The sequence below is a fragment of the Amphibalanus amphitrite genome, unplaced genomic scaffold (genome assembly GCF_019059575.1).
Source record: "Amphibalanus amphitrite isolate SeventyFive unplaced genomic scaffold, NRLGWU_Aamphi_draft 000069F_arrow, whole genome shotgun sequence".
In the NCBI taxonomy this organism is placed as follows: domain Eukaryota; kingdom Metazoa; phylum Arthropoda; class Thecostraca; order Balanomorpha; family Balanidae; genus Amphibalanus; species Amphibalanus amphitrite.
In genome coordinates this window covers 829,110-845,941 of record NW_024881565.1, presented here as the reverse complement: position 1 = coordinate 845,941, position 16,832 = coordinate 829,110, and the positions used below count along the sequence as shown (strand labels likewise).

Genomic DNA, 16,832 nt, shown 5'->3' with positions numbered 1-16,832 from the left:
AGCAGTATTCAAGACTATGAAAAGGTTTCGAATATCGACACCTGACTAGCACAGCGCTGCACAGAGCTTACAAAGTTCCTAATCTTATAAGCACTGTGACGCAAATGTAACACCACTGTCGAGCACGGCAGAATTTACACACGCATAAAAGATTCCCGTTCGTATATTACAATTGGCTTGTAGTTTAGTCATGCAAAACAATCGATTATCGAACGTTCATTTCTACTGGCCGAGGCCTTTAGCTAAGTTCCTCCTGTCTTGGCCGTAGCGGGACGACTACAACTATCATACAACACACGAAAGACCCATGACGACTCTCAAGATAAATATATAGCCTCTGATACCAATACATAATGAAAGATAATATGTAATGCCATTCGTTCCGTAATAAAGCCGCCTAAACTAGCCACACGCTGTATAACGGTTACGAACATCGCCGTCCACAGCACAAGGTCTTAGAGAGCGAATGATAAAATCGGCACACTCACGTGGCATTGACACTCGGCATCTAATAGCCCGTGTCCATCAGACTAGATCAAAATCAGCGGATGCCCCGGCCCGCATTCATAAATGACGGGACCCACATCGATTCCCGGGCTACTTCAGTCTACACAGAGACTTCTTGGTCCCCAATTCCATAGACGGTCGTCGCACTTTGATCAAAATCCCTCTGATAAAATCACCGTCCACTTGTCTGATGTTAACCACATACAGCAGCTGAACGGCACGGACGGAGTCACAATGATGACCCATCCGCTCCAATTGCACCAATGTGTCATCTGTACAAATATTCCCCCGAGCACTGTCTGTCTTCACTCGTGTACTGTCAGTCCCGGGTATCCACTATCCTGACCCGTGCCGGGTCCGCCCTGTGAACCGGCAGTCGCGGCTCACCCGGTGAGTATCAGCAGTATAGGATCGTCCGCCGGCGCCCCAGACTGTGAGCACGGCGGCGTGTGAGCGAGGCCGCCCGGTCTGGGCGGCGGAGCGGGCAGGGCTGAGGACTGGCCACTGCAGTCGGAGCGTGTCCGGAGCGGCGGCGGTCGGCGGTCGGCGGTCCAATCACTCCGAGCCGGACCGGTCCGAGTCCTTCCTGAGCCGGCTCTCCGATCCCTCCGACGACAGGAAGTCGGTGGAGGCGGCGCCGAGCACCGGCGAGTCCTCGCCCAGCAGTGTGCACAGCTCCTGGGGAACGGCCGGCCATCCGTCAAACCACGGTATACATACGGCACACCGCTTATGACTCTTATTTACTCAGCTCTTATCCAACAGAAAACACTAATGCAAGAAAATGTTATATTCCTCACATATCAACACAGCGATGAAACAGCCCAAGCATCAGCCACGCTTCCCTCACGCATAATCAGCTAACCTTTCCGCCCCTTTCAAGCACCACAAAGTAGCCCCCACCTCGACACCGAACATGGTAATAAAATATCCCGCGGTCTCTGGCCTCCCCGCCCGTCCGCGGCTGACCCCGCTCCCTTCCCCGCCCTCACCTGGAGCCGCTCCTGCATCTTGGGCACGCCGTTCAGCTGCTTCTCTAGCGACTGTTTCTCGTCCTGCAGCGACAGCCGCGTCTCCGTGTTCAGCTCCTCGAACTTCCAGCCGCCCTCGCCGTCAAACTGCAGCAGGTGCGTGTGGTACTGCCACAGTGACGGCCGGTGCGTGATGGTCAGCAGCGTGATGCCGGCGTCCTTGGCCGCCTGGAACATCTTGCCCTCGACGTCCATGCTGACGGCGCTGGTCGACTCGTCCAGCAGCGCGTACTGCGGCCGGTGGTAGAACAGGCGCGCCATGCCCATGCGCTGCTTCTCGCCGCCCGAGAGGATGTCCTTCCAGTCGCCGAGCGCGTCCCAGCCGCCCTCGCGCTCCACCAGGTAGCCGAGGTGCACCACCGACAGAATATCGGCCAGGTCCGAGTCCGAGAAGCCCCGGTGTCGCATCACCTCCACACTGTCCGGGTAGATGACCTGGTCCCGCAGAGAGCCGATCGACATGTACGGCCTGCCGGGAGGAAGGGCAAGGGTCAGCAGGGATCAGTCGAGAGCGCGGGTTGGTCAATGATGATACTGTCGTATTAGAGACGACAAACGAATTTGAGTACGCATTAGGGACAACGAACGAATCGGAGTAAGGAATAGAGACGACGAACGCACTCACCATGCTATTATGCAGTTCCTATCTTTTCCGAATAACACAGTACCTTCAGCATTGGAATGGAAAACAGACATCCAAACCTGGAAGGTCACAGAAACTTCGCAAAAAAACGCAGGAAATGAATGGGGGCATTTCATGAACCTGTATAATACTATTGCAAGCGAAAACCCTGCACTGTGTCATATCACTGCTCTGCAACATATGCATTGCCTTGCTTGTCATACTTTGTGTCCAGCCCTAATATAACCATGAGCAGTAACTGTATGTCATTACGTAACGCTGCTATCAGAATAACAACGCCACGGTAACAGCTCTGTATCAGCTGCCGAGAGATCGTAGCTATCTCGGGCACGCCACGCCGCGACAGTCTACCGCCCCAATCAGAGGCGCTCTCAGCCGAGACGGCTCATGAGCGCGACTGGGGCTCGCGGCTTGGTACGTCCGCACCTTAGGTATCGAGAGGTCGGCCGCCGGGGCCACCGGGGACGCTCATGAGCCGATACACGCGCGATCGGTGTTTGAGAGATAGCATGAGACGATACGATTGTGGAAATCCCGCCCGATGAGAGGCGTCCGCGGACTTTAAGTCCACCGCTCAGTGAAGTGTGGGATATTCGAGCCAATGCTACCACATATTACCCAGCGGTATTTGATCGGGTCACAGCATCGCTGTTGAATCGCTTCTTCAGCAGTATTATTGCGCCCGACTGAGTTAAATTGAACAACGGAGGAGGACAGCTGGAGACCAGAGAAGGTGACAGAGGTAGAATATTCACCGGAGGAGCTCGGTACCTCTGGTGACTGGGACAACAGCTGACGACCCACTCGGCTCGCCACTCACCGCTGTGGGATGTAGAACATGTTCTCAGTGGTGGGTTTCTGTAGCTCACCGCGGTACACGGGCCACAGTCCGCTTAGTATCCGGAACAGGCTGCTCTTGCCGCAGCCGTTAGGACCTGCCAACCGGCGGCGAAAGGCGCATTGGTAAGCTGGATACTTGAGTGAAGATCACATAACATTATCAAGTCTCGACCTATTTGCAGACTCAGATACAGATACAGATACAGATACAGATATATTCGAGCCAGATCCACACAATGGAGTGGCTTTTCACAAGCTCACGTCATACGATGGGGGACATCATGGGGAGGGGGGAGTATATCGAGCACACACCACTGATCGATTCATTAAATTGGTAGCTCAGCGAGCCTGATCATGAACGATTAGAACACCAATATCATGACAAATAAAAATAGAAACTAGCAAAGCAGATGCATGTAAACGAGCATAGCCCTGATCTGAAGTATATCATCGCCTGCGATCGTCCATCGGTCTGGGCACTCACCACTGATGAGGAGGTGCGTGTCGCGGGTGATGGTGACCGTCAGTGACGGCACCACCACATCACAGTTGGGCGTCACGATCGGCACGTCACGCAAGATGATGGTGCCCTCGCCCGACTCCCGGACACGGCCTGACGGTGGTGGGGAGGGGGTCGGATGTCAGTGCCGGGGTCTGATCTAAGTAGTCAAAAGCTTTCTTCGTGTACAGAGGTACCGGATCATGATGGCTATTATTAGGTCCATGATAGCCACACTACCTACGCTCCAAGCACTACCCCGTTTCAAAGTCACACCAAAGTCACTGACCCCGTCCCTGCACATCTGACCCACCTCTGGGCTCTGACAGAGCACTGACCCTGTATGAGCGGCATGCCGTCCTTCATGGGTATGGCCCGCAGCTGCCGGTCGGTGGGCTCTGCGGCCAGCGCGCGCTGGTACTGGCCGCGTCCCACCTCGTCAAACACGGTCAGCATGGAGCCCACGCGGGACGTGTAGCCGGCCAGCTCGACCACCTCCTGCGGGCGGCATAAGGGGCGGAGAGGGGTCAAACTGGAGTGCGCCGGCAGCTCAACACCTCCTGAGGGAGGCCCGGGGCGGCCAGAGTTAAATGGGAGAACACCCGGTACAAAAGCCCGACCAGCTCTACTGAGGGCGACATGGGACATCAAGGGTTAACTTTCTCCTCAGGACATTAAGGGGCGAAGGCATGCTAAAGCAAAATGGCGAGCCAAAGTGCATTGGTGATTTTTTTTCTTTTGAACACTTGGAGCCTCACAATGGCATATCTTTCACTGTTGGTCGCATACATACGGCACTGGTATTTTGTGTCGATCCTGACGCAGCTTATCTAAAACAGTTCTGTCCAGCTACTCCGTTCTGCCCAGCTTTTCATAGTTCCGTACCTTGTAGGAGGTCATGAGCCGTTCGACGGCGTCGGCGCCCGACTGCAGCATGTTTTTGGCCGTGGACACGTACTGAGTGCGCTCGCCGACTCCACCATCTGACTCCATCTCGTCTGGGGAGTAGCATGGACAGTCAGACACTTTACCAGATGGGGTAACTAATTTAAACATGGCACGGACTATCGTACGGCTCACGGCTGGGCTGGCATAATCAGAGCACGGACAGCCAGACACTCCAAAGGCCGCAGTACTAGAATAGTCAGACGGATCACGGCTGTAGATACTCAGGACACCCTGTACACTTCAGACGCTCTGCAGTACTTCGGAGTGTCAGTCACAACTGGCAACTCGCGCGGAACACTGTGATGAACAACACAAAACTAGGCAAGCAAGTGGAGAGAACGGAATGCAGCCACCGAGTAAGGACAAATAAAAAATCCCTTATTCCTAATCCCCTTATCAATGCGGTGACGTTAAGGGGGTCGGGGTCTCCGTGCGCCTACCTGTGCGCTTGTTTCCGAGCAGCAGCGGCAGCGAGATGATGACCATGCCGCAGCCGGACCACACGTACTTCATCAGGAACTGCTCCACCATCACGTACCACAGCTTGTTGCGGAAGATGGTGTTCATCTGGCGCATCAGAGACCGGTAGGCCGTCTCCAGAATACCCATCTCCACCTGACGAGCGACGGCAGGAACGGAGTGGCAAACGGTGGTTAGAACATTCAGCCTAGAAGATAGTATCCCTACTTCCAGTTTTCAACCGAAGAAATGAGCTTATTCACTGTGAGATATTCGTCGGAAAGTGTTGGTACTACGCATCCGAATTTGGACCATAAGATTGCACGTGATTAAAAAAACATCGACGTTAACATATGAACAATGCACTTTTAAACGCTATCCGCCATATCGTACAACCATTTACCTATTACATATGCTACTTGTTATCATACAATTATTACAGTAGCTCACACCGACTTAACGCGGGTACCTATTCCATTCAATGACGGTTAACAGCGCCGGTGTATGTCCCACCAGGCACCAACACCCAACAGTTCTTACGGAAGCACGTGTCGCCTCCCCCCCCCTCCCCTCCCCATTACCGGTGCGTGACCCACATCTCCCTACTCCCAGCCGGCGGCCTTGGGGGCGATACGGCGGACGCCCCTCGCCGGTCGGCCTCGAGGGCCCAGATAGCCGGCCGGCCGGACACCCACCTGGTGGCCGCCGTAGAAGGCGATCTCCTCGGCGTTGGCAATGACACGGGAGTGAATGTAGCGCAGGTAGCCCTTGCGGTTGGCCTCCTCGGCCACCAGTTTGCCGAACGGCGGCGAGAGAAGGCGCAGGACCTGACCGGTGAGGCCGATCACCAGACCGGCCAGCAGCATCCCTGGGACACGGGGACAGCAGATATGACAACAGCGTCATAAAAAGACGTTATGAGCGAGTCACTCCTTCCAGCAGGACAAGTGAAATGCGATGTCATAATTATCAGCAAAATCAGCACAGACGACGAGGCATTATTCTAACGAGCTGCCTTACTTTACTCAATCCATTACTAAGCTCACGGAGGTCACTCAACTGACTGATCAGAGTCTCCCACAGTCACTCACCGGGCACGTTGGCGCCGCCGCGGCTCTTGGCCAGCTTCCCCAGCGCCATGACAATGATGACGATGTCCAGCAGCGGCTTGGTCAGGTGCGAGTACAGGTGCGCCACCGAGCTGGTGAAGGTGGTCACGTCGTCGGTCAGGCAGTGGTCGGCGTTCTCCAGCCGGCCGTCCAGGTTGGACACCCGGTAGTAGGTCTGGTTGGCGAAGTAGCGCTCGTAGGCGTATCGCACCAGCTGGGTGCGGAACGCCAGCGCCAGTTTGCTCTCCAGGTAGCGGATCATCGAGTTGGTGTAGGTGGCTGGCAGCGCCACGCACAGCCAGCGCAGGATCATGCGTGTGAAGTTGATGATGTCCTTGCGCACGATGTACTTGATCATGCGTCCCTCGAGGGTGGCCACGTAGACGGAGAGGAAGGTGCGCGCCACCAGCGTGCACGTGTGCAGCCCCAGCAGGGCGCTCTCGCGGCTCAGCACGCCCGGAACCATGATGCGCAGCAGCCGCAGCAGCTCGACGGCGAACTCTTTGTTGACGGCGGCGGCGGCGCGGTGCGGCTGCCTCCGGCGCCTGCCGCCGCCCTCGGAGACGGTGCGCTGCCGCCGCGCCATCAGCGTGGCCAGCAGGCGGCCGAGCGGGCGCCGGCCCACCCGGTACAGGTAGAGGCTGAACACCAGCACGGCCGCCATCCGCGCCAGACTGGCCTCCTGCAGGCCGGTACGGCGCGACAGCGGCGCCAGCAGCTTGGACGAAACGGATGGCATATTGCTGTGCTACTGTTGACACTGCCGTTGGCAGTGCTGCTGAAAGGAGGTCATTCCACAGACTTTAGTCAGTTTCTGAGTCAATGGCTCACCTAATAGCATGTTAAACTGCTATTTAATTGGTGCTGTGCATCAAATCGCTCAGTTATAACTTGGATTTTTGAATATAGAAAATACATAGCCTGTTTTTATTGAGAGGGGTGCATGTTGATAAACACATGGATCCACAAATACCTGTTTTATGCTTTCAATCTTCATTTGTGTATTTCTAGGCTGCTGAGAATAGCAAACAGTAAAAAAGGTAAGGTAAACAGTGGTGATGAATTGTTGGAACCTGATGCTCAGTCAATACAGATTTTCAGCAAAATAGTGTGCACCTTACAGCTTATTTACACTTAAAAGTGGCATGCCAATGCAGAACTTAAGTGCTGGGCACTGGCACTGAGCTGCCTAAGGTGAATGACGCCTATAAGACACATTGTCAGAGATCCAGACTAAAAAGTATGGTAGTCTTAATTATTATCAGATTTTGTTCCTGCAGCAGCTCTCTGTCAGTGAGCTGGTCACTGCCTCACTGTGTGGTGCAAATTCATCATGATGCCAGATGTGGCAGCTGTGACTGTATGCATGGTCCATGGAGGAGTGAAACAGCGAGCCCTTAGTGACACTGTGCTGAAATGCTGTGCTGGGGCAGGATTGTCAAGAAAAAATGGTGCACTGGGGACACAATGGGGTCAGCCTGGGAGAAAATATTTTTATTGTAGTTTGATCTTGTTACAATTGCAGATTTATAAATAACGTAATAAAAGTACTTGGTCTTTTTTGTTATGGGCTAGTGCACATTTCGGTATAAGTATATATTAGGTCCGAGTGGACAATTGTGACGCTGTTGATACAAATATGTAACAGCAAAAAATTTAGGTTTTAGGTTAGGATAGGTTGTAGGTTTGTAGGTTTTAGGTTTTAGGTTGGAAGGTTTGTAGGTTAGGTTAGGTTAGGTTGTAGGTTTGTAGGTTGTAGGTAAATAGGTAAGGTTAGGTCAGGTTTGATTGTTTTTTCTTTTATTTCCAGGACATATAAGTATTATTTTAGAATTCAGGATGTCAAATAATGTTAGAATATAAAAACTTTATCTTTTAACAGGCACTCGGACTTAATGTATACTTTTACCCACATTTCTAGCCTAGTTGGCGCAGAATAGTCAACCTAGCTGGTGCATCTTGTTCCCTGTCACTGTTGCAGTTGGCTGTTGCCTTGCTTCGCACTCTGGTGGTGGGGACAGAGATGGCCAGTGAACAAATGCCCCACTGGAAAAAATGCCTCCACTACGCTGAAGTTCTCGGCGGAGGTGATGCGCCGAAATTTCGGCGCAAGGGTTTATGCGCCGAAATTATTTTACCAAGCCATGCTTCATGCGCCGAAAATTTTCAAGGCTTACTGATGGCTGCAGGCTGTAGCCACGCACTTTTCGTCGAGGGGGGGGGGCTGGCGTGTGTGTGTGACTGTCTTCCATCCAGTGACTACTGTCTACAGACGGTTGTTGGCACGGTCGACGGGATCGGGCAGACAAAAGACATCAGCAGGCCATGCGGGACCGAGCACCAGGGTTCGCTATCACAAAATCTCCTGACTCACAAACTCACTGGCATGTTCCATAACGTAACCTTTATTTTGTTGCCCGGCTCTGATCAGCAGTAGTGCCCAGCCGGTGACTGACGCCTGACGGGGCCTTCAACAGGCGTGGTGCAAGCACGGCCGAAGTGGGATCGGGCAGATACCAGGCCACGCGGGACCGATTGCCAGCGTCCGCTCACAAACCACACGCCGGAAAATGGAAATACAGGAATCACAACGGTCAATACGCACACGATAGCATACGTTATCTGAACTAGGGGATCCGACAATCCATAACCTCACTCTGGATCGATGAACTGTTCCCGCCGTGGGAGAGTCGCAATCAGGTTCACTGAACATGACTTAAATACCCTGAGACGAACACGAGACAAGATAAGTGATATTTAAGATGTTTAACTCCCGAAGACATTTAACCCTCGCCGGCCAAGGGGGGGGGGGTTTGGTGCCACCCCCGGACGTTTTTTTTTTCGCGATTTACGCCGAAGTACGCCGAAAATTTCGGCGCAAGCCGTCGATTTACGCCGAAGTACGCCGAAAATTTTCGGCGCAAACGCCCAACTACGCTCGAGTTCTCGACGAAAGCGTGCATTTTTTCCAGTCGGGAACAAATGGAATGCTATGTATCACCAGTTTTCACTTTCTGATAAAAAAGAAGAAAAATCGGAGGCTTGTAAGGCCGCTCGTAAGGCCTAAATAAAGGTCTGAATTGGATTACAGAGAATTGTGAACAAGGCCATATATAGGTCATATATAGATTGCGAACCTACCTCCTCTTTCTCGTGACCTCGTCCCTCGTCTTTGGTGTTGTGTGGTTGTGTTTCAAGCTATACACTGTGGTTTCAAGATTTGGTCAAAATTGCTGTGTTTTGTTAGATAAATTGGAGTCATCTGAAAATAATCGGGCATGATGGGGGCCAGTCAAATGACATCATAAATTTTAATCTCATTAAATAGAACGCGCTTTTTGCCCATTTCTAAGTCTCAAAACAAGCAGATTTGCACAATTTGCATAATTCATTACAAAATTCTTGTTAAAAAATGCTTAATGTGAACAGGATTTGCAACCGGACCAACTTACTATGGTGCAAATGAGAAGCAATGACGTCACCATAAAATACCACTTTGAATTTGGGTTGTATCTACCATTTGTAGCTGTTTGAAACAACTGCGCCGTTTCTGTCAAACAAATATTGATTCACTTGACTTCTTAAAATTCCTATGTCGTCATACACCTAACTAACGAATATTAGCTTCATTTTGGTTTTATAGTCTTGAAACTGCCTTTGAAATTTGCCTTCATGTCAAAAATATTGTTAAAATAAGAAAATATGGCTTCGTTTGCCCTAAATATTTCGTTACATCTACAATTTTGCCATAAGAGAAAATATATTTACCGTTTCTGTGATGTCATTAAAAACAATTTATACAAAACCAATGAAACACAAAACATCCTTTGTGATGCGACAAGGTTATGCTGGTTATGCTCACAAGTGTCACGTCAACAACATTCGATGTGTCGGTTGTTGTGGGTGAGGGGTTTATATTGAGTAACTGCGAATAAGTTGGCAATTTTATCATATTTATGGAAAGTATGATAGCCTCACTTTTAAGAGCGTTTCGCACGACATCAGGGATTCTTGCGTCTCGACAAATGTCTATGTCAACGCCAATCGGTACGTTTTGGTTTGATCTCGTGAACGTGAATGGTTTCTAACCAGTACGGCGCTTTTTTGGGGGGGGGGGGCAATTGGTATTTATTTACTTTAGGTCCGCAAAACAGAGGGGTAAATAAAAGTCATTCACACGATACTCTAAGACCTCCTGATTTCATTTCTGATACTTATTCCTTCTAGAAACCAATTTAAAAGCACCAGTACACTAGTATCACCAGCATCACCACCAACGGCCCCACCTCCGACCACTGCACGTGTCAAAAGACCGTCTGCGCGGCGCACCCGCTACAAATGGTCCAACCAAGGTTAGGCGAAATTACGGATGATAATAAATTGTAAGGAAAGTGACGTCAAAATAATCGTGGCGGAGCGGTGCAGTGCCGAAGGCAATGCCTTAGGAGAGATTACAGGCAATGGTAAGTCAAATATTTTTAGGTTAAGTGGTTGTGTATCTGGCTTCAGGCCGAAGGCCTGAAGCCTGATGCATAACCACTTAACCTAAAAATATTTGACTTACCATTGCTTGCAATCTATTCATGCAAGCCACTTTTTCCTTTTCCCCCAGTAGGCAAACATCAGTAGGTCAGGTTAGGTAAGGTTTGGTTATGTTCTGATCATTTTCTCATGCTCTATTACCTTTGCTAAACATTTTCTCTTTTTTATTCACCGTTTTTCTTGTGCTTTGGTATTATGACGTCATTTTCATAACGTCGAAAACTAATGAATATGCGCATCATTTTTTCTTTTATAGGGCAGTGTTGTATGTTTCGTTTTTGTCGCGGAAGCTTTCTTCAGTGTGTATTGTGTAACAGTGCGCGGTGTAATGTGCTGGGGTTTTAGTGGTATCTTATTTTACATTTTTGATGCATTTAAGCATCATATCTGAATTCAGGACATAAAATAGCGTAAGAATGTGCATTTTTTCTTGTTAAAATAATATTGCGGACCTAAAGTAAATATTTACCGGGCAATTAACCAGCAAGGTTTTACACATAAGAAATCAGCCCCGCGTTTGATGTCTCTCGGACGACGAAGATTCTACGCCATCCGGCCAATCCCGTTCAGTCAGCTGCGGTTATGAAACGTGATTGACTGGATGACGTAGAATCTTTGTTGTCAAAGAGACATCAAACGCTGGGTAAGTTTTGTTTTTTATATTATAAAAGTCAAAACATCTGAGTTGATATGTGTGTATGTATGTAACGAGTCTGTTCCCTTTGGCAGGCTAGGTATTGCATGGAAACGGTGCAGGCCAATGGGGTGAAATTTTTGCACTAAGTTGGATGCATCAACCATTGGTTGTATCAACATGGTCATTGCTCCTACCTGCAATATGTTGTTCTTGCAACTGACTTTAGTGGTCATCCTACTAATGCTTTGCAAATAGTGTCTCAATTTTGAGCTTATTCATCCAAGCCATTCTCAAGATCTGGAAGCAACCCCTGCAGCACCCCAATCCTGATTAATGGGTTGTTTTTTGGGTACCTCACATGGTGTAATATCAATGTTTCAAGGCACTTGGCCCAGTGATGGCCCACTTATTTGTTGAGAACAAAATTGATAGTTACTTATTTTGCACATGACACATGTATTGCAGGCTGCCTGCGCCTGCATGCATCAGAAATGGTCTATAGCTAGTAGAAGGAACAAAGTATCCATTTGAAAAAGGTAGCAAGTCAATGGATTGTGTGGCTGCTAGGCTGTTACTAGCCTCTGAAAGCATGCCTGATGGCAGTCAGACAATTTTCTGCTACCTAATCTACCTGAGACTTGTGTTGCACTCACTGGTAATTATCTTATTTTCATTTGAACATGATCAAAACTCTGTAAAGACACAATGTTAAATTTCACTTGGTTGCTGATTGAAATTTTATGCTGTGATTGGTTGATCTTTGTTGATAAGATGAAAATAATCGAGGATTTTAAACTCTCTAGCTTACTAGCATGCATTCATCATAATTTACATACCTACTGACAAAGGCTCTGTTCTCTCTTCTCTGTTCAATGCACGGTATAGACTATAGATGTTGCTATTAAAATATATTGTCATTTGGAGTTGACACCTTTGATGGGAACAGACAGCTTTTGCTCTTTTGACACCTTAATTGAGATCAGAAGGCATTTGTGCTTTCCTTCCATTGCTGGTGAAGTAATGAACTTTACCTGACTCCTGGTCACAGATGTTAACCCTCGCGGGCCCGGGGGGGGGGGGCGTTTTTCGCCCCCCCCCCCTGGCGAATATTTGCGATAGCTCCCGAACGCTTAGGGATAGGAAGGCGAAACTTTCAGTACCTTTTTTCCCATCAATTTGACATCTTCTGAAGTAAAAAATTTGGACCTAGCCCCCTTGATGACGTCACAAGGTCCATTTTTCTAGACCCCTGCACGGCAAACTTCGGCGTCACAGACGCAAACTTCAAATAGCTGCTAAAAATAGAGTTTTAGAGATAAAGACAAATTACGAGCACGGTTGTGTAGCGTTTGACCTAGAGAAAAATACAAAAATAGTTTTGGTGACCTGAGGTCAGAGGTCAGGTCAACGACCCCAAAATGTGGTTTTAGTTTTTCGCAAATAACTTCGACAAAAATGGTCCTAGAGCTACGGCAGTGGTACCATCGCATTCGTCTTGTCAAGCCGCGTCGAATGATATATATTTTGTTCGGAAAAGGTCAAATTTTATGTTGACCTCATGTGACCTCGAATGACCTCTGGTTGACCTTGACACATGAAAGGTCGTTTATGATGGATTTGTACCCGCTGATCACGAATCTGGCATCTATTTTCCTCTAAGCCTTCATTTAGAGCTTCTGGATTGCAAAATTGTCTTATTTATTATTAATAACTTGAATCAGTGAAATAGCCTCTAGCAGGGATACTCTTCTGTGACCTTGACCTTTGAGCAGCCTTGTATCGTAAGATGAACCACAAATAGGGAACTGATAAGCCTCAAAACATCTTGGAAGTTAGCACGCAATATATGCGAAAAAGTGCCAAGTTTGAGGTCAATTTTGAGCGTGACCTTGACCTTGACCTTTCACTTTGAGCACATTTTCAGAATCCTCAGATTCTCTTCTTTCGTTTGACAGCCAATTTCGCCGGTTTGATGCAGCCTGCCGTCCTCTAGAAGGCTTACTTTGAGATCACTACACATGTGGCGGCTTTTGCCTTTGACCTTGACCTCTGACCTTGAAAACTGACCTGAGGTCAAAAATTTTAGGTGCATTAGAATCGTCTCGTAAGGACCTTTCGGTTGGTATCGCTTTTGTTTCCGTAGCTCCCTTATTTACGGAGTTAGACAGGGGGGGGGGCGAAAAACGCCCCCCGGGCTGCGGTGGTTGGGATTACCCCCCGGGCCCGGCCGGGTTAAGGTTTGCTCCCGTTTTGCTGTGGAGGGTCTGACACTGCGTGTTTGCAGGTGAGGCGAGACGGGCGGCCTCGTCACTGCACAGCGTGCCGGCGACGCTGGACCGCCAGCAGGAGCTGCTGCTGGACGAGATGTGTCTGCTGGTGGACGAGAACGACCGCCAGGTGGGCGCCGCCACCAAGCGGCGCTGCCACCAGTGGAGCGACGGCTCGTGCCCGCTCCACCGCGCCTTCAGCGTGTTCCTGTTCGACTCGCGCGACCGGCTGCTGCTGCAGCGGCGCTCCGACGTCAAGGTACGCGGTGCTCTCCGATCACCGTCACTCCTGGTCCTGGTCTGTGTGTGGTTTATGTGGGCTCACATTTATGAAACAACGGCGTATGATGTGATTAAGCGTATAATTTCAATCGCAAGTGATGCATCCGACTAGGACCACCCTCGCCCTGTGTGGTAGCGTTTTACCATCGTTCTCCAGTTGCGTAACTTTGTGTGTCAGTACCCGCCAACCGACGTGTGTCCGTTGTCGCCAGATAACATTCCCGGGCAACGTGACCAACACATGCTGCAGCCACCCGCTGGCCGTGCCCGGCGAGACTGAGGCCGAGGGCGGCAGGGGCGTCATCCGGGCCGCGCGCCGCCGGCTCGCCATCGAACTCGGCATCGACCCCAAACAGGTCAGAGGATACTGACTGCTGAGATCCCCGGTCTGCAGCCCAGGGTCGCTAATCGACGTCTCTGCCTCCTGCCGGTATTCATCAGAGCAGTTCTCTTGCAACCTGACTAAAGTGTTGTGTGCATAGTGCAGGCAACGGTAAATTAAGTAGTTGTTTCCTGTGCATTTGTTTGCGTTACTCCCGTGGGTCGGATGGTGACGCTACTGCTCTCCGACAGGTGCCGACCTCTGCCTTCCACTACCTGACGCGGATGCACTACAAGGCGGCCTCGGACGGCGGCGTCTGGGGCGAGCACGAGATGGACTACATCCTGGTGGTGCGCGCCGACGTCGACCTGGCGCCCAACCCCAACGAGGTGAAGGCGGTCGACTACGTGGCGCGCCACGAGCTGACCGGCTTCCTGTCGGGTCTGCGGGCGGACGGCGTGCTGCCCACGCCCTGGTTCCAGCTCATCAGCGACACGTGGCTGATGCGCTGGTGGGAGAACCTGGACAGCCTGGCGCAGTTCGAGGACCACCAGACCATCCACCGGCTGTGAGCGGGCTGTCGGCCGGCCGGCGCCCCCAGGCTGCGGCCGGCGCTGACGAGCCGCGGGCGGTCCGGGACGGATGTAGGTAGGCCGGGACAGCGGGTACACGATGGCTTGTGGGAGACCCGCCCGCTGTCGGGTATCACCATACCGTTATGAATCGGCGCCGCGTGGTCCCATCAGTAGGTGAACCTCATGTTACTTCAAGTCCGTGGCGGGGCACAGGCACGCTTTACTCTCCACAGCGGTGGATCTGCTTCGCCCTCGACTCTTCCAATGCCCACATTTTTTCCAAACAAGTGCACTTTGAAGCGAAAGGATGGTCGTTACGTTTATGTCATATGTAATGCCATGTACGATAAAAAGTTTCAAATTTCCTGTGAAAAGTTTGCCAGCATGCACAATCCCAAGCGTGGGGACGCGCCGCCGTACCCCTCCCCCGCTCCCACACCGCCCCTGTCGGTCCCCGCCGTCCGTCCTGTCATCTTGGCTCGGGCCTCCGTCAGTACCGGGTTATATTTGGATAGTGAGTCGCCCACACCACAGGGCTCCGGCTCCGTGACTGACCGCTCACGGCCGCACGAATTCATCGTTCAGCCTAGTAACGTAGTAATTTATACCGTAGTTAAATCGTAGCAGAAAAACGATGGGCAGATGCAATCGTACGGCAAATAGCGTTTTATGAAATGTTGTCTGTTGACATTTGTATATTTAGATTTAATAGGAGGGGCTGATGGCGACTTTTCATTGATATTTCTTTTTGCGCAGATAAGGGCGTAAACATCACACATTCATTTAACCATTGTTTGACTTTTTCTTCCACCGCTGGTTGAGTAAGCAGGTGTGCCAACGGCTGATCTGCTTGCGAAATGTGTGCTGGTTGCTGAATGTCATGTCGTTGCCTTCTAGTTTCGCACGAATTAGACCACTGACGTGGGCTAGCGATGCCGTCTGAAGTCGTTGCTGTGCCCATAGATGAATTAATGCTCATTTAGGGCCGCCCCGCCGTGTACCGACACCCCGAATCCTCCCTAGCTCTGCCGTCCGGCCCGCGGCTACCCCTCCCCCTCTCCCGCGCCGGAACGTCCGGTCGCCTATCGGGACATCGCTTCCGCTCTGTCCGGCATGGTCTGAGACCCATTCAAAGTACACGTATATTCGTTGTTTCAGTCCAGTCACAGTATTCAACATTTCTCCTCGACCGTTTCTGTCGTTTGTCGCATAGTCTACCGAATCGTATTGCAGAAAGCAAGCAATTAATCAAAATGTCGGCGACCGAGCCATGCCGGCTACCTGTGATGGCTCAACCTATTACGGAGCTTGGCGGAGCAGTCGTGCCGGCTGATGAGTAGGGAATCGCTGTACCGCGAAGGCGCGGACTGGAGTCCAGCTCAGCTAAACGGCCATCTACCGACATTCCAAGAGATACTAACGCGAAAACACCCGAATTAATCCCAATCCAAATCCTTCTGCTGTCTTAGTTTTCAAAGACGTGTTCTCAGTATTCAGTTGTGTGCTTCTGTCAGTAACGTCACCAATGCTTCATTGCCTGCTTGTGAGTCTGGTCTGCCCAGTATTACGTTGCACCGTCCTGCGGTGCGGCTTGTACGCGATATTCGCTCGGGTGTGTCGCTTTGCTCACCGTTAGTCGTCCGCGAACCGGGCGGTCTCCGGTGGAAGTGAGCCGGGTCGGCTCCCTGGCGGAGAGTGAGCCCGGTGTCTGCGAGTCGCGGCCGTGGCGTGTCGCGGCCGAGTGTGCGGCGCCAGGCGAGCCACAAGGAGTCACAGCATTGACTTCTTATCAGACTACGTTCCTCGCGTCTTCGCTCACGATGTCTATTTGTGTATTTTGTACATGAAGCTTTGCTACAAGTTTGTTTTTCTTTGCTGCTGTTAATTATTTGAACTATCGAACAAATATACTGTAAGTCATCCTTTCTACTCAGGTGTTTGCCTAGTGCTTTGGACACACTCCAGAGAAGTGATATCAGTAATACACGAACGGGATTGATTCATCTAGGTACAGCACAGCACACAAAACCCAAACGTTCGCAGAGAGCGAATTATTGGCACGGAAGGAGTAGCCCAGATCCGTCACAAACTTACTACGAATGTCCTCTTCCCTTTGGTCTCGAGCAGCAATGTTACAGCGTCTTTCTCGAGCAGCGATGTTACAGCATCTT

The 16,832-nt window shown here is 50.7% G+C and overlaps 2 protein-coding genes across 6 annotated transcripts; one reads left to right on the top strand and one right to left on the bottom strand.

Moving 5' to 3' along the window:
• Positions 1 to 148: 148 nt before the first annotated feature.
• LOC122378982 (ATP-binding cassette sub-family D member 2-like) lies at positions 149 to 9,782 on the bottom strand. Of its 3 annotated transcripts, none has more exons than XM_043360752.1 (10): positions 9,770 to 9,782; positions 6,019 to 6,811; positions 5,623 to 5,795; positions 4,909 to 5,083; positions 4,406 to 4,518; positions 3,859 to 4,018; positions 3,506 to 3,634; positions 3,002 to 3,116; positions 1,500 to 2,007; positions 149 to 1,185 (listed from the first exon to the last, which is right to left on the bottom strand). In XM_043360752.1, the coding sequence occupies exons 2-10, from the start codon at positions 6,773 to 6,775 to the stop codon at positions 1,063 to 1,065; spliced, it is 2,253 nt and encodes a 750-aa protein (XP_043216687.1). In that variant the 5' UTR covers positions 6,776 to 6,811; positions 9,770 to 9,782; the 3' UTR covers positions 149 to 1,062. The 3 variants fall into 3 exon arrangements, with proteins under 3 accessions (XP_043216687.1, XP_043216685.1, XP_043216686.1); XM_043360750.1 differs by lacking the exon at positions 9,770 to 9,782 and adding an exon at positions 9,178 to 9,300 and having other exon boundaries at positions 6,019 to 6,814; XM_043360751.1 differs by lacking the exon at positions 9,770 to 9,782 and adding an exon at positions 9,178 to 9,298.
• LOC122378983 (isopentenyl-diphosphate Delta-isomerase 1-like) lies at positions 9,589 to 16,590 on the top strand. 3 transcript variants are annotated; one of them, XM_043360753.1, is made up of 4 exons: positions 9,589 to 10,083; positions 13,500 to 13,741; positions 13,977 to 14,120; positions 14,338 to 16,590. In XM_043360753.1, exons 1-4 carry the CDS (start codon positions 9,993 to 9,995, stop codon positions 14,656 to 14,658), a joined length of 798 nt encoding a protein of 265 aa, XP_043216688.1. In that variant the 5' UTR covers positions 9,589 to 9,992; the 3' UTR covers positions 14,659 to 16,590. The 3 variants fall into 3 exon arrangements, with proteins under 3 accessions (XP_043216688.1, XP_043216690.1, XP_043216691.1); XM_043360755.1 differs by having other exon boundaries at positions 9,724 to 9,757; XM_043360756.1 differs by lacking the exon at positions 9,589 to 10,083 and adding an exon at positions 10,133 to 10,194.
• The last annotated feature ends 242 nt before the right edge of the window (positions 16,591 to 16,832 follow it).

Excerpts from the sequence above, each read along its gene's own strand:
- LOC122378982 (XM_043360752.1), bottom strand. The coding sequence starts at position 6,775 with ATGCCATCCGTTTCGTCCAAGCTGCTGGCGCCGCTGTCGCGCCGTACC. Across the intron at positions 4,519-4,908 it reads GCTCGGAAACAAGCGCACAG|ACGAGATGGAGTCAGATGGT; the intron begins GTAGGCGCACGG and ends GCTACTCCCCAG. Across the intron at positions 3,635-3,858 it reads CGGCATGCCGCTCATACAGG|GCCGTGTCCGGGAGTCGGGC; the intron begins GTCAGTGCTCTG and ends CACCACCGTCAG.
- LOC122378983 (XM_043360753.1), top strand. The coding sequence starts at position 9,993 with ATGGAAAGTATGATAGCCTCACTTTTAAGAGCGTTTCGCACGACATCA. Across the intron at positions 10,084-13,499 it reads GTCTATGTCAACGCCAATCG|GTGAGGCGAGACGGGCGGCC; the intron begins GTACGTTTTGGT and ends GCGTGTTTGCAG. Across the intron at positions 14,121-14,337 it reads TCGGCATCGACCCCAAACAG|GTGCCGACCTCTGCCTTCCA; the intron begins GTCAGAGGATAC and ends GCTCTCCGACAG.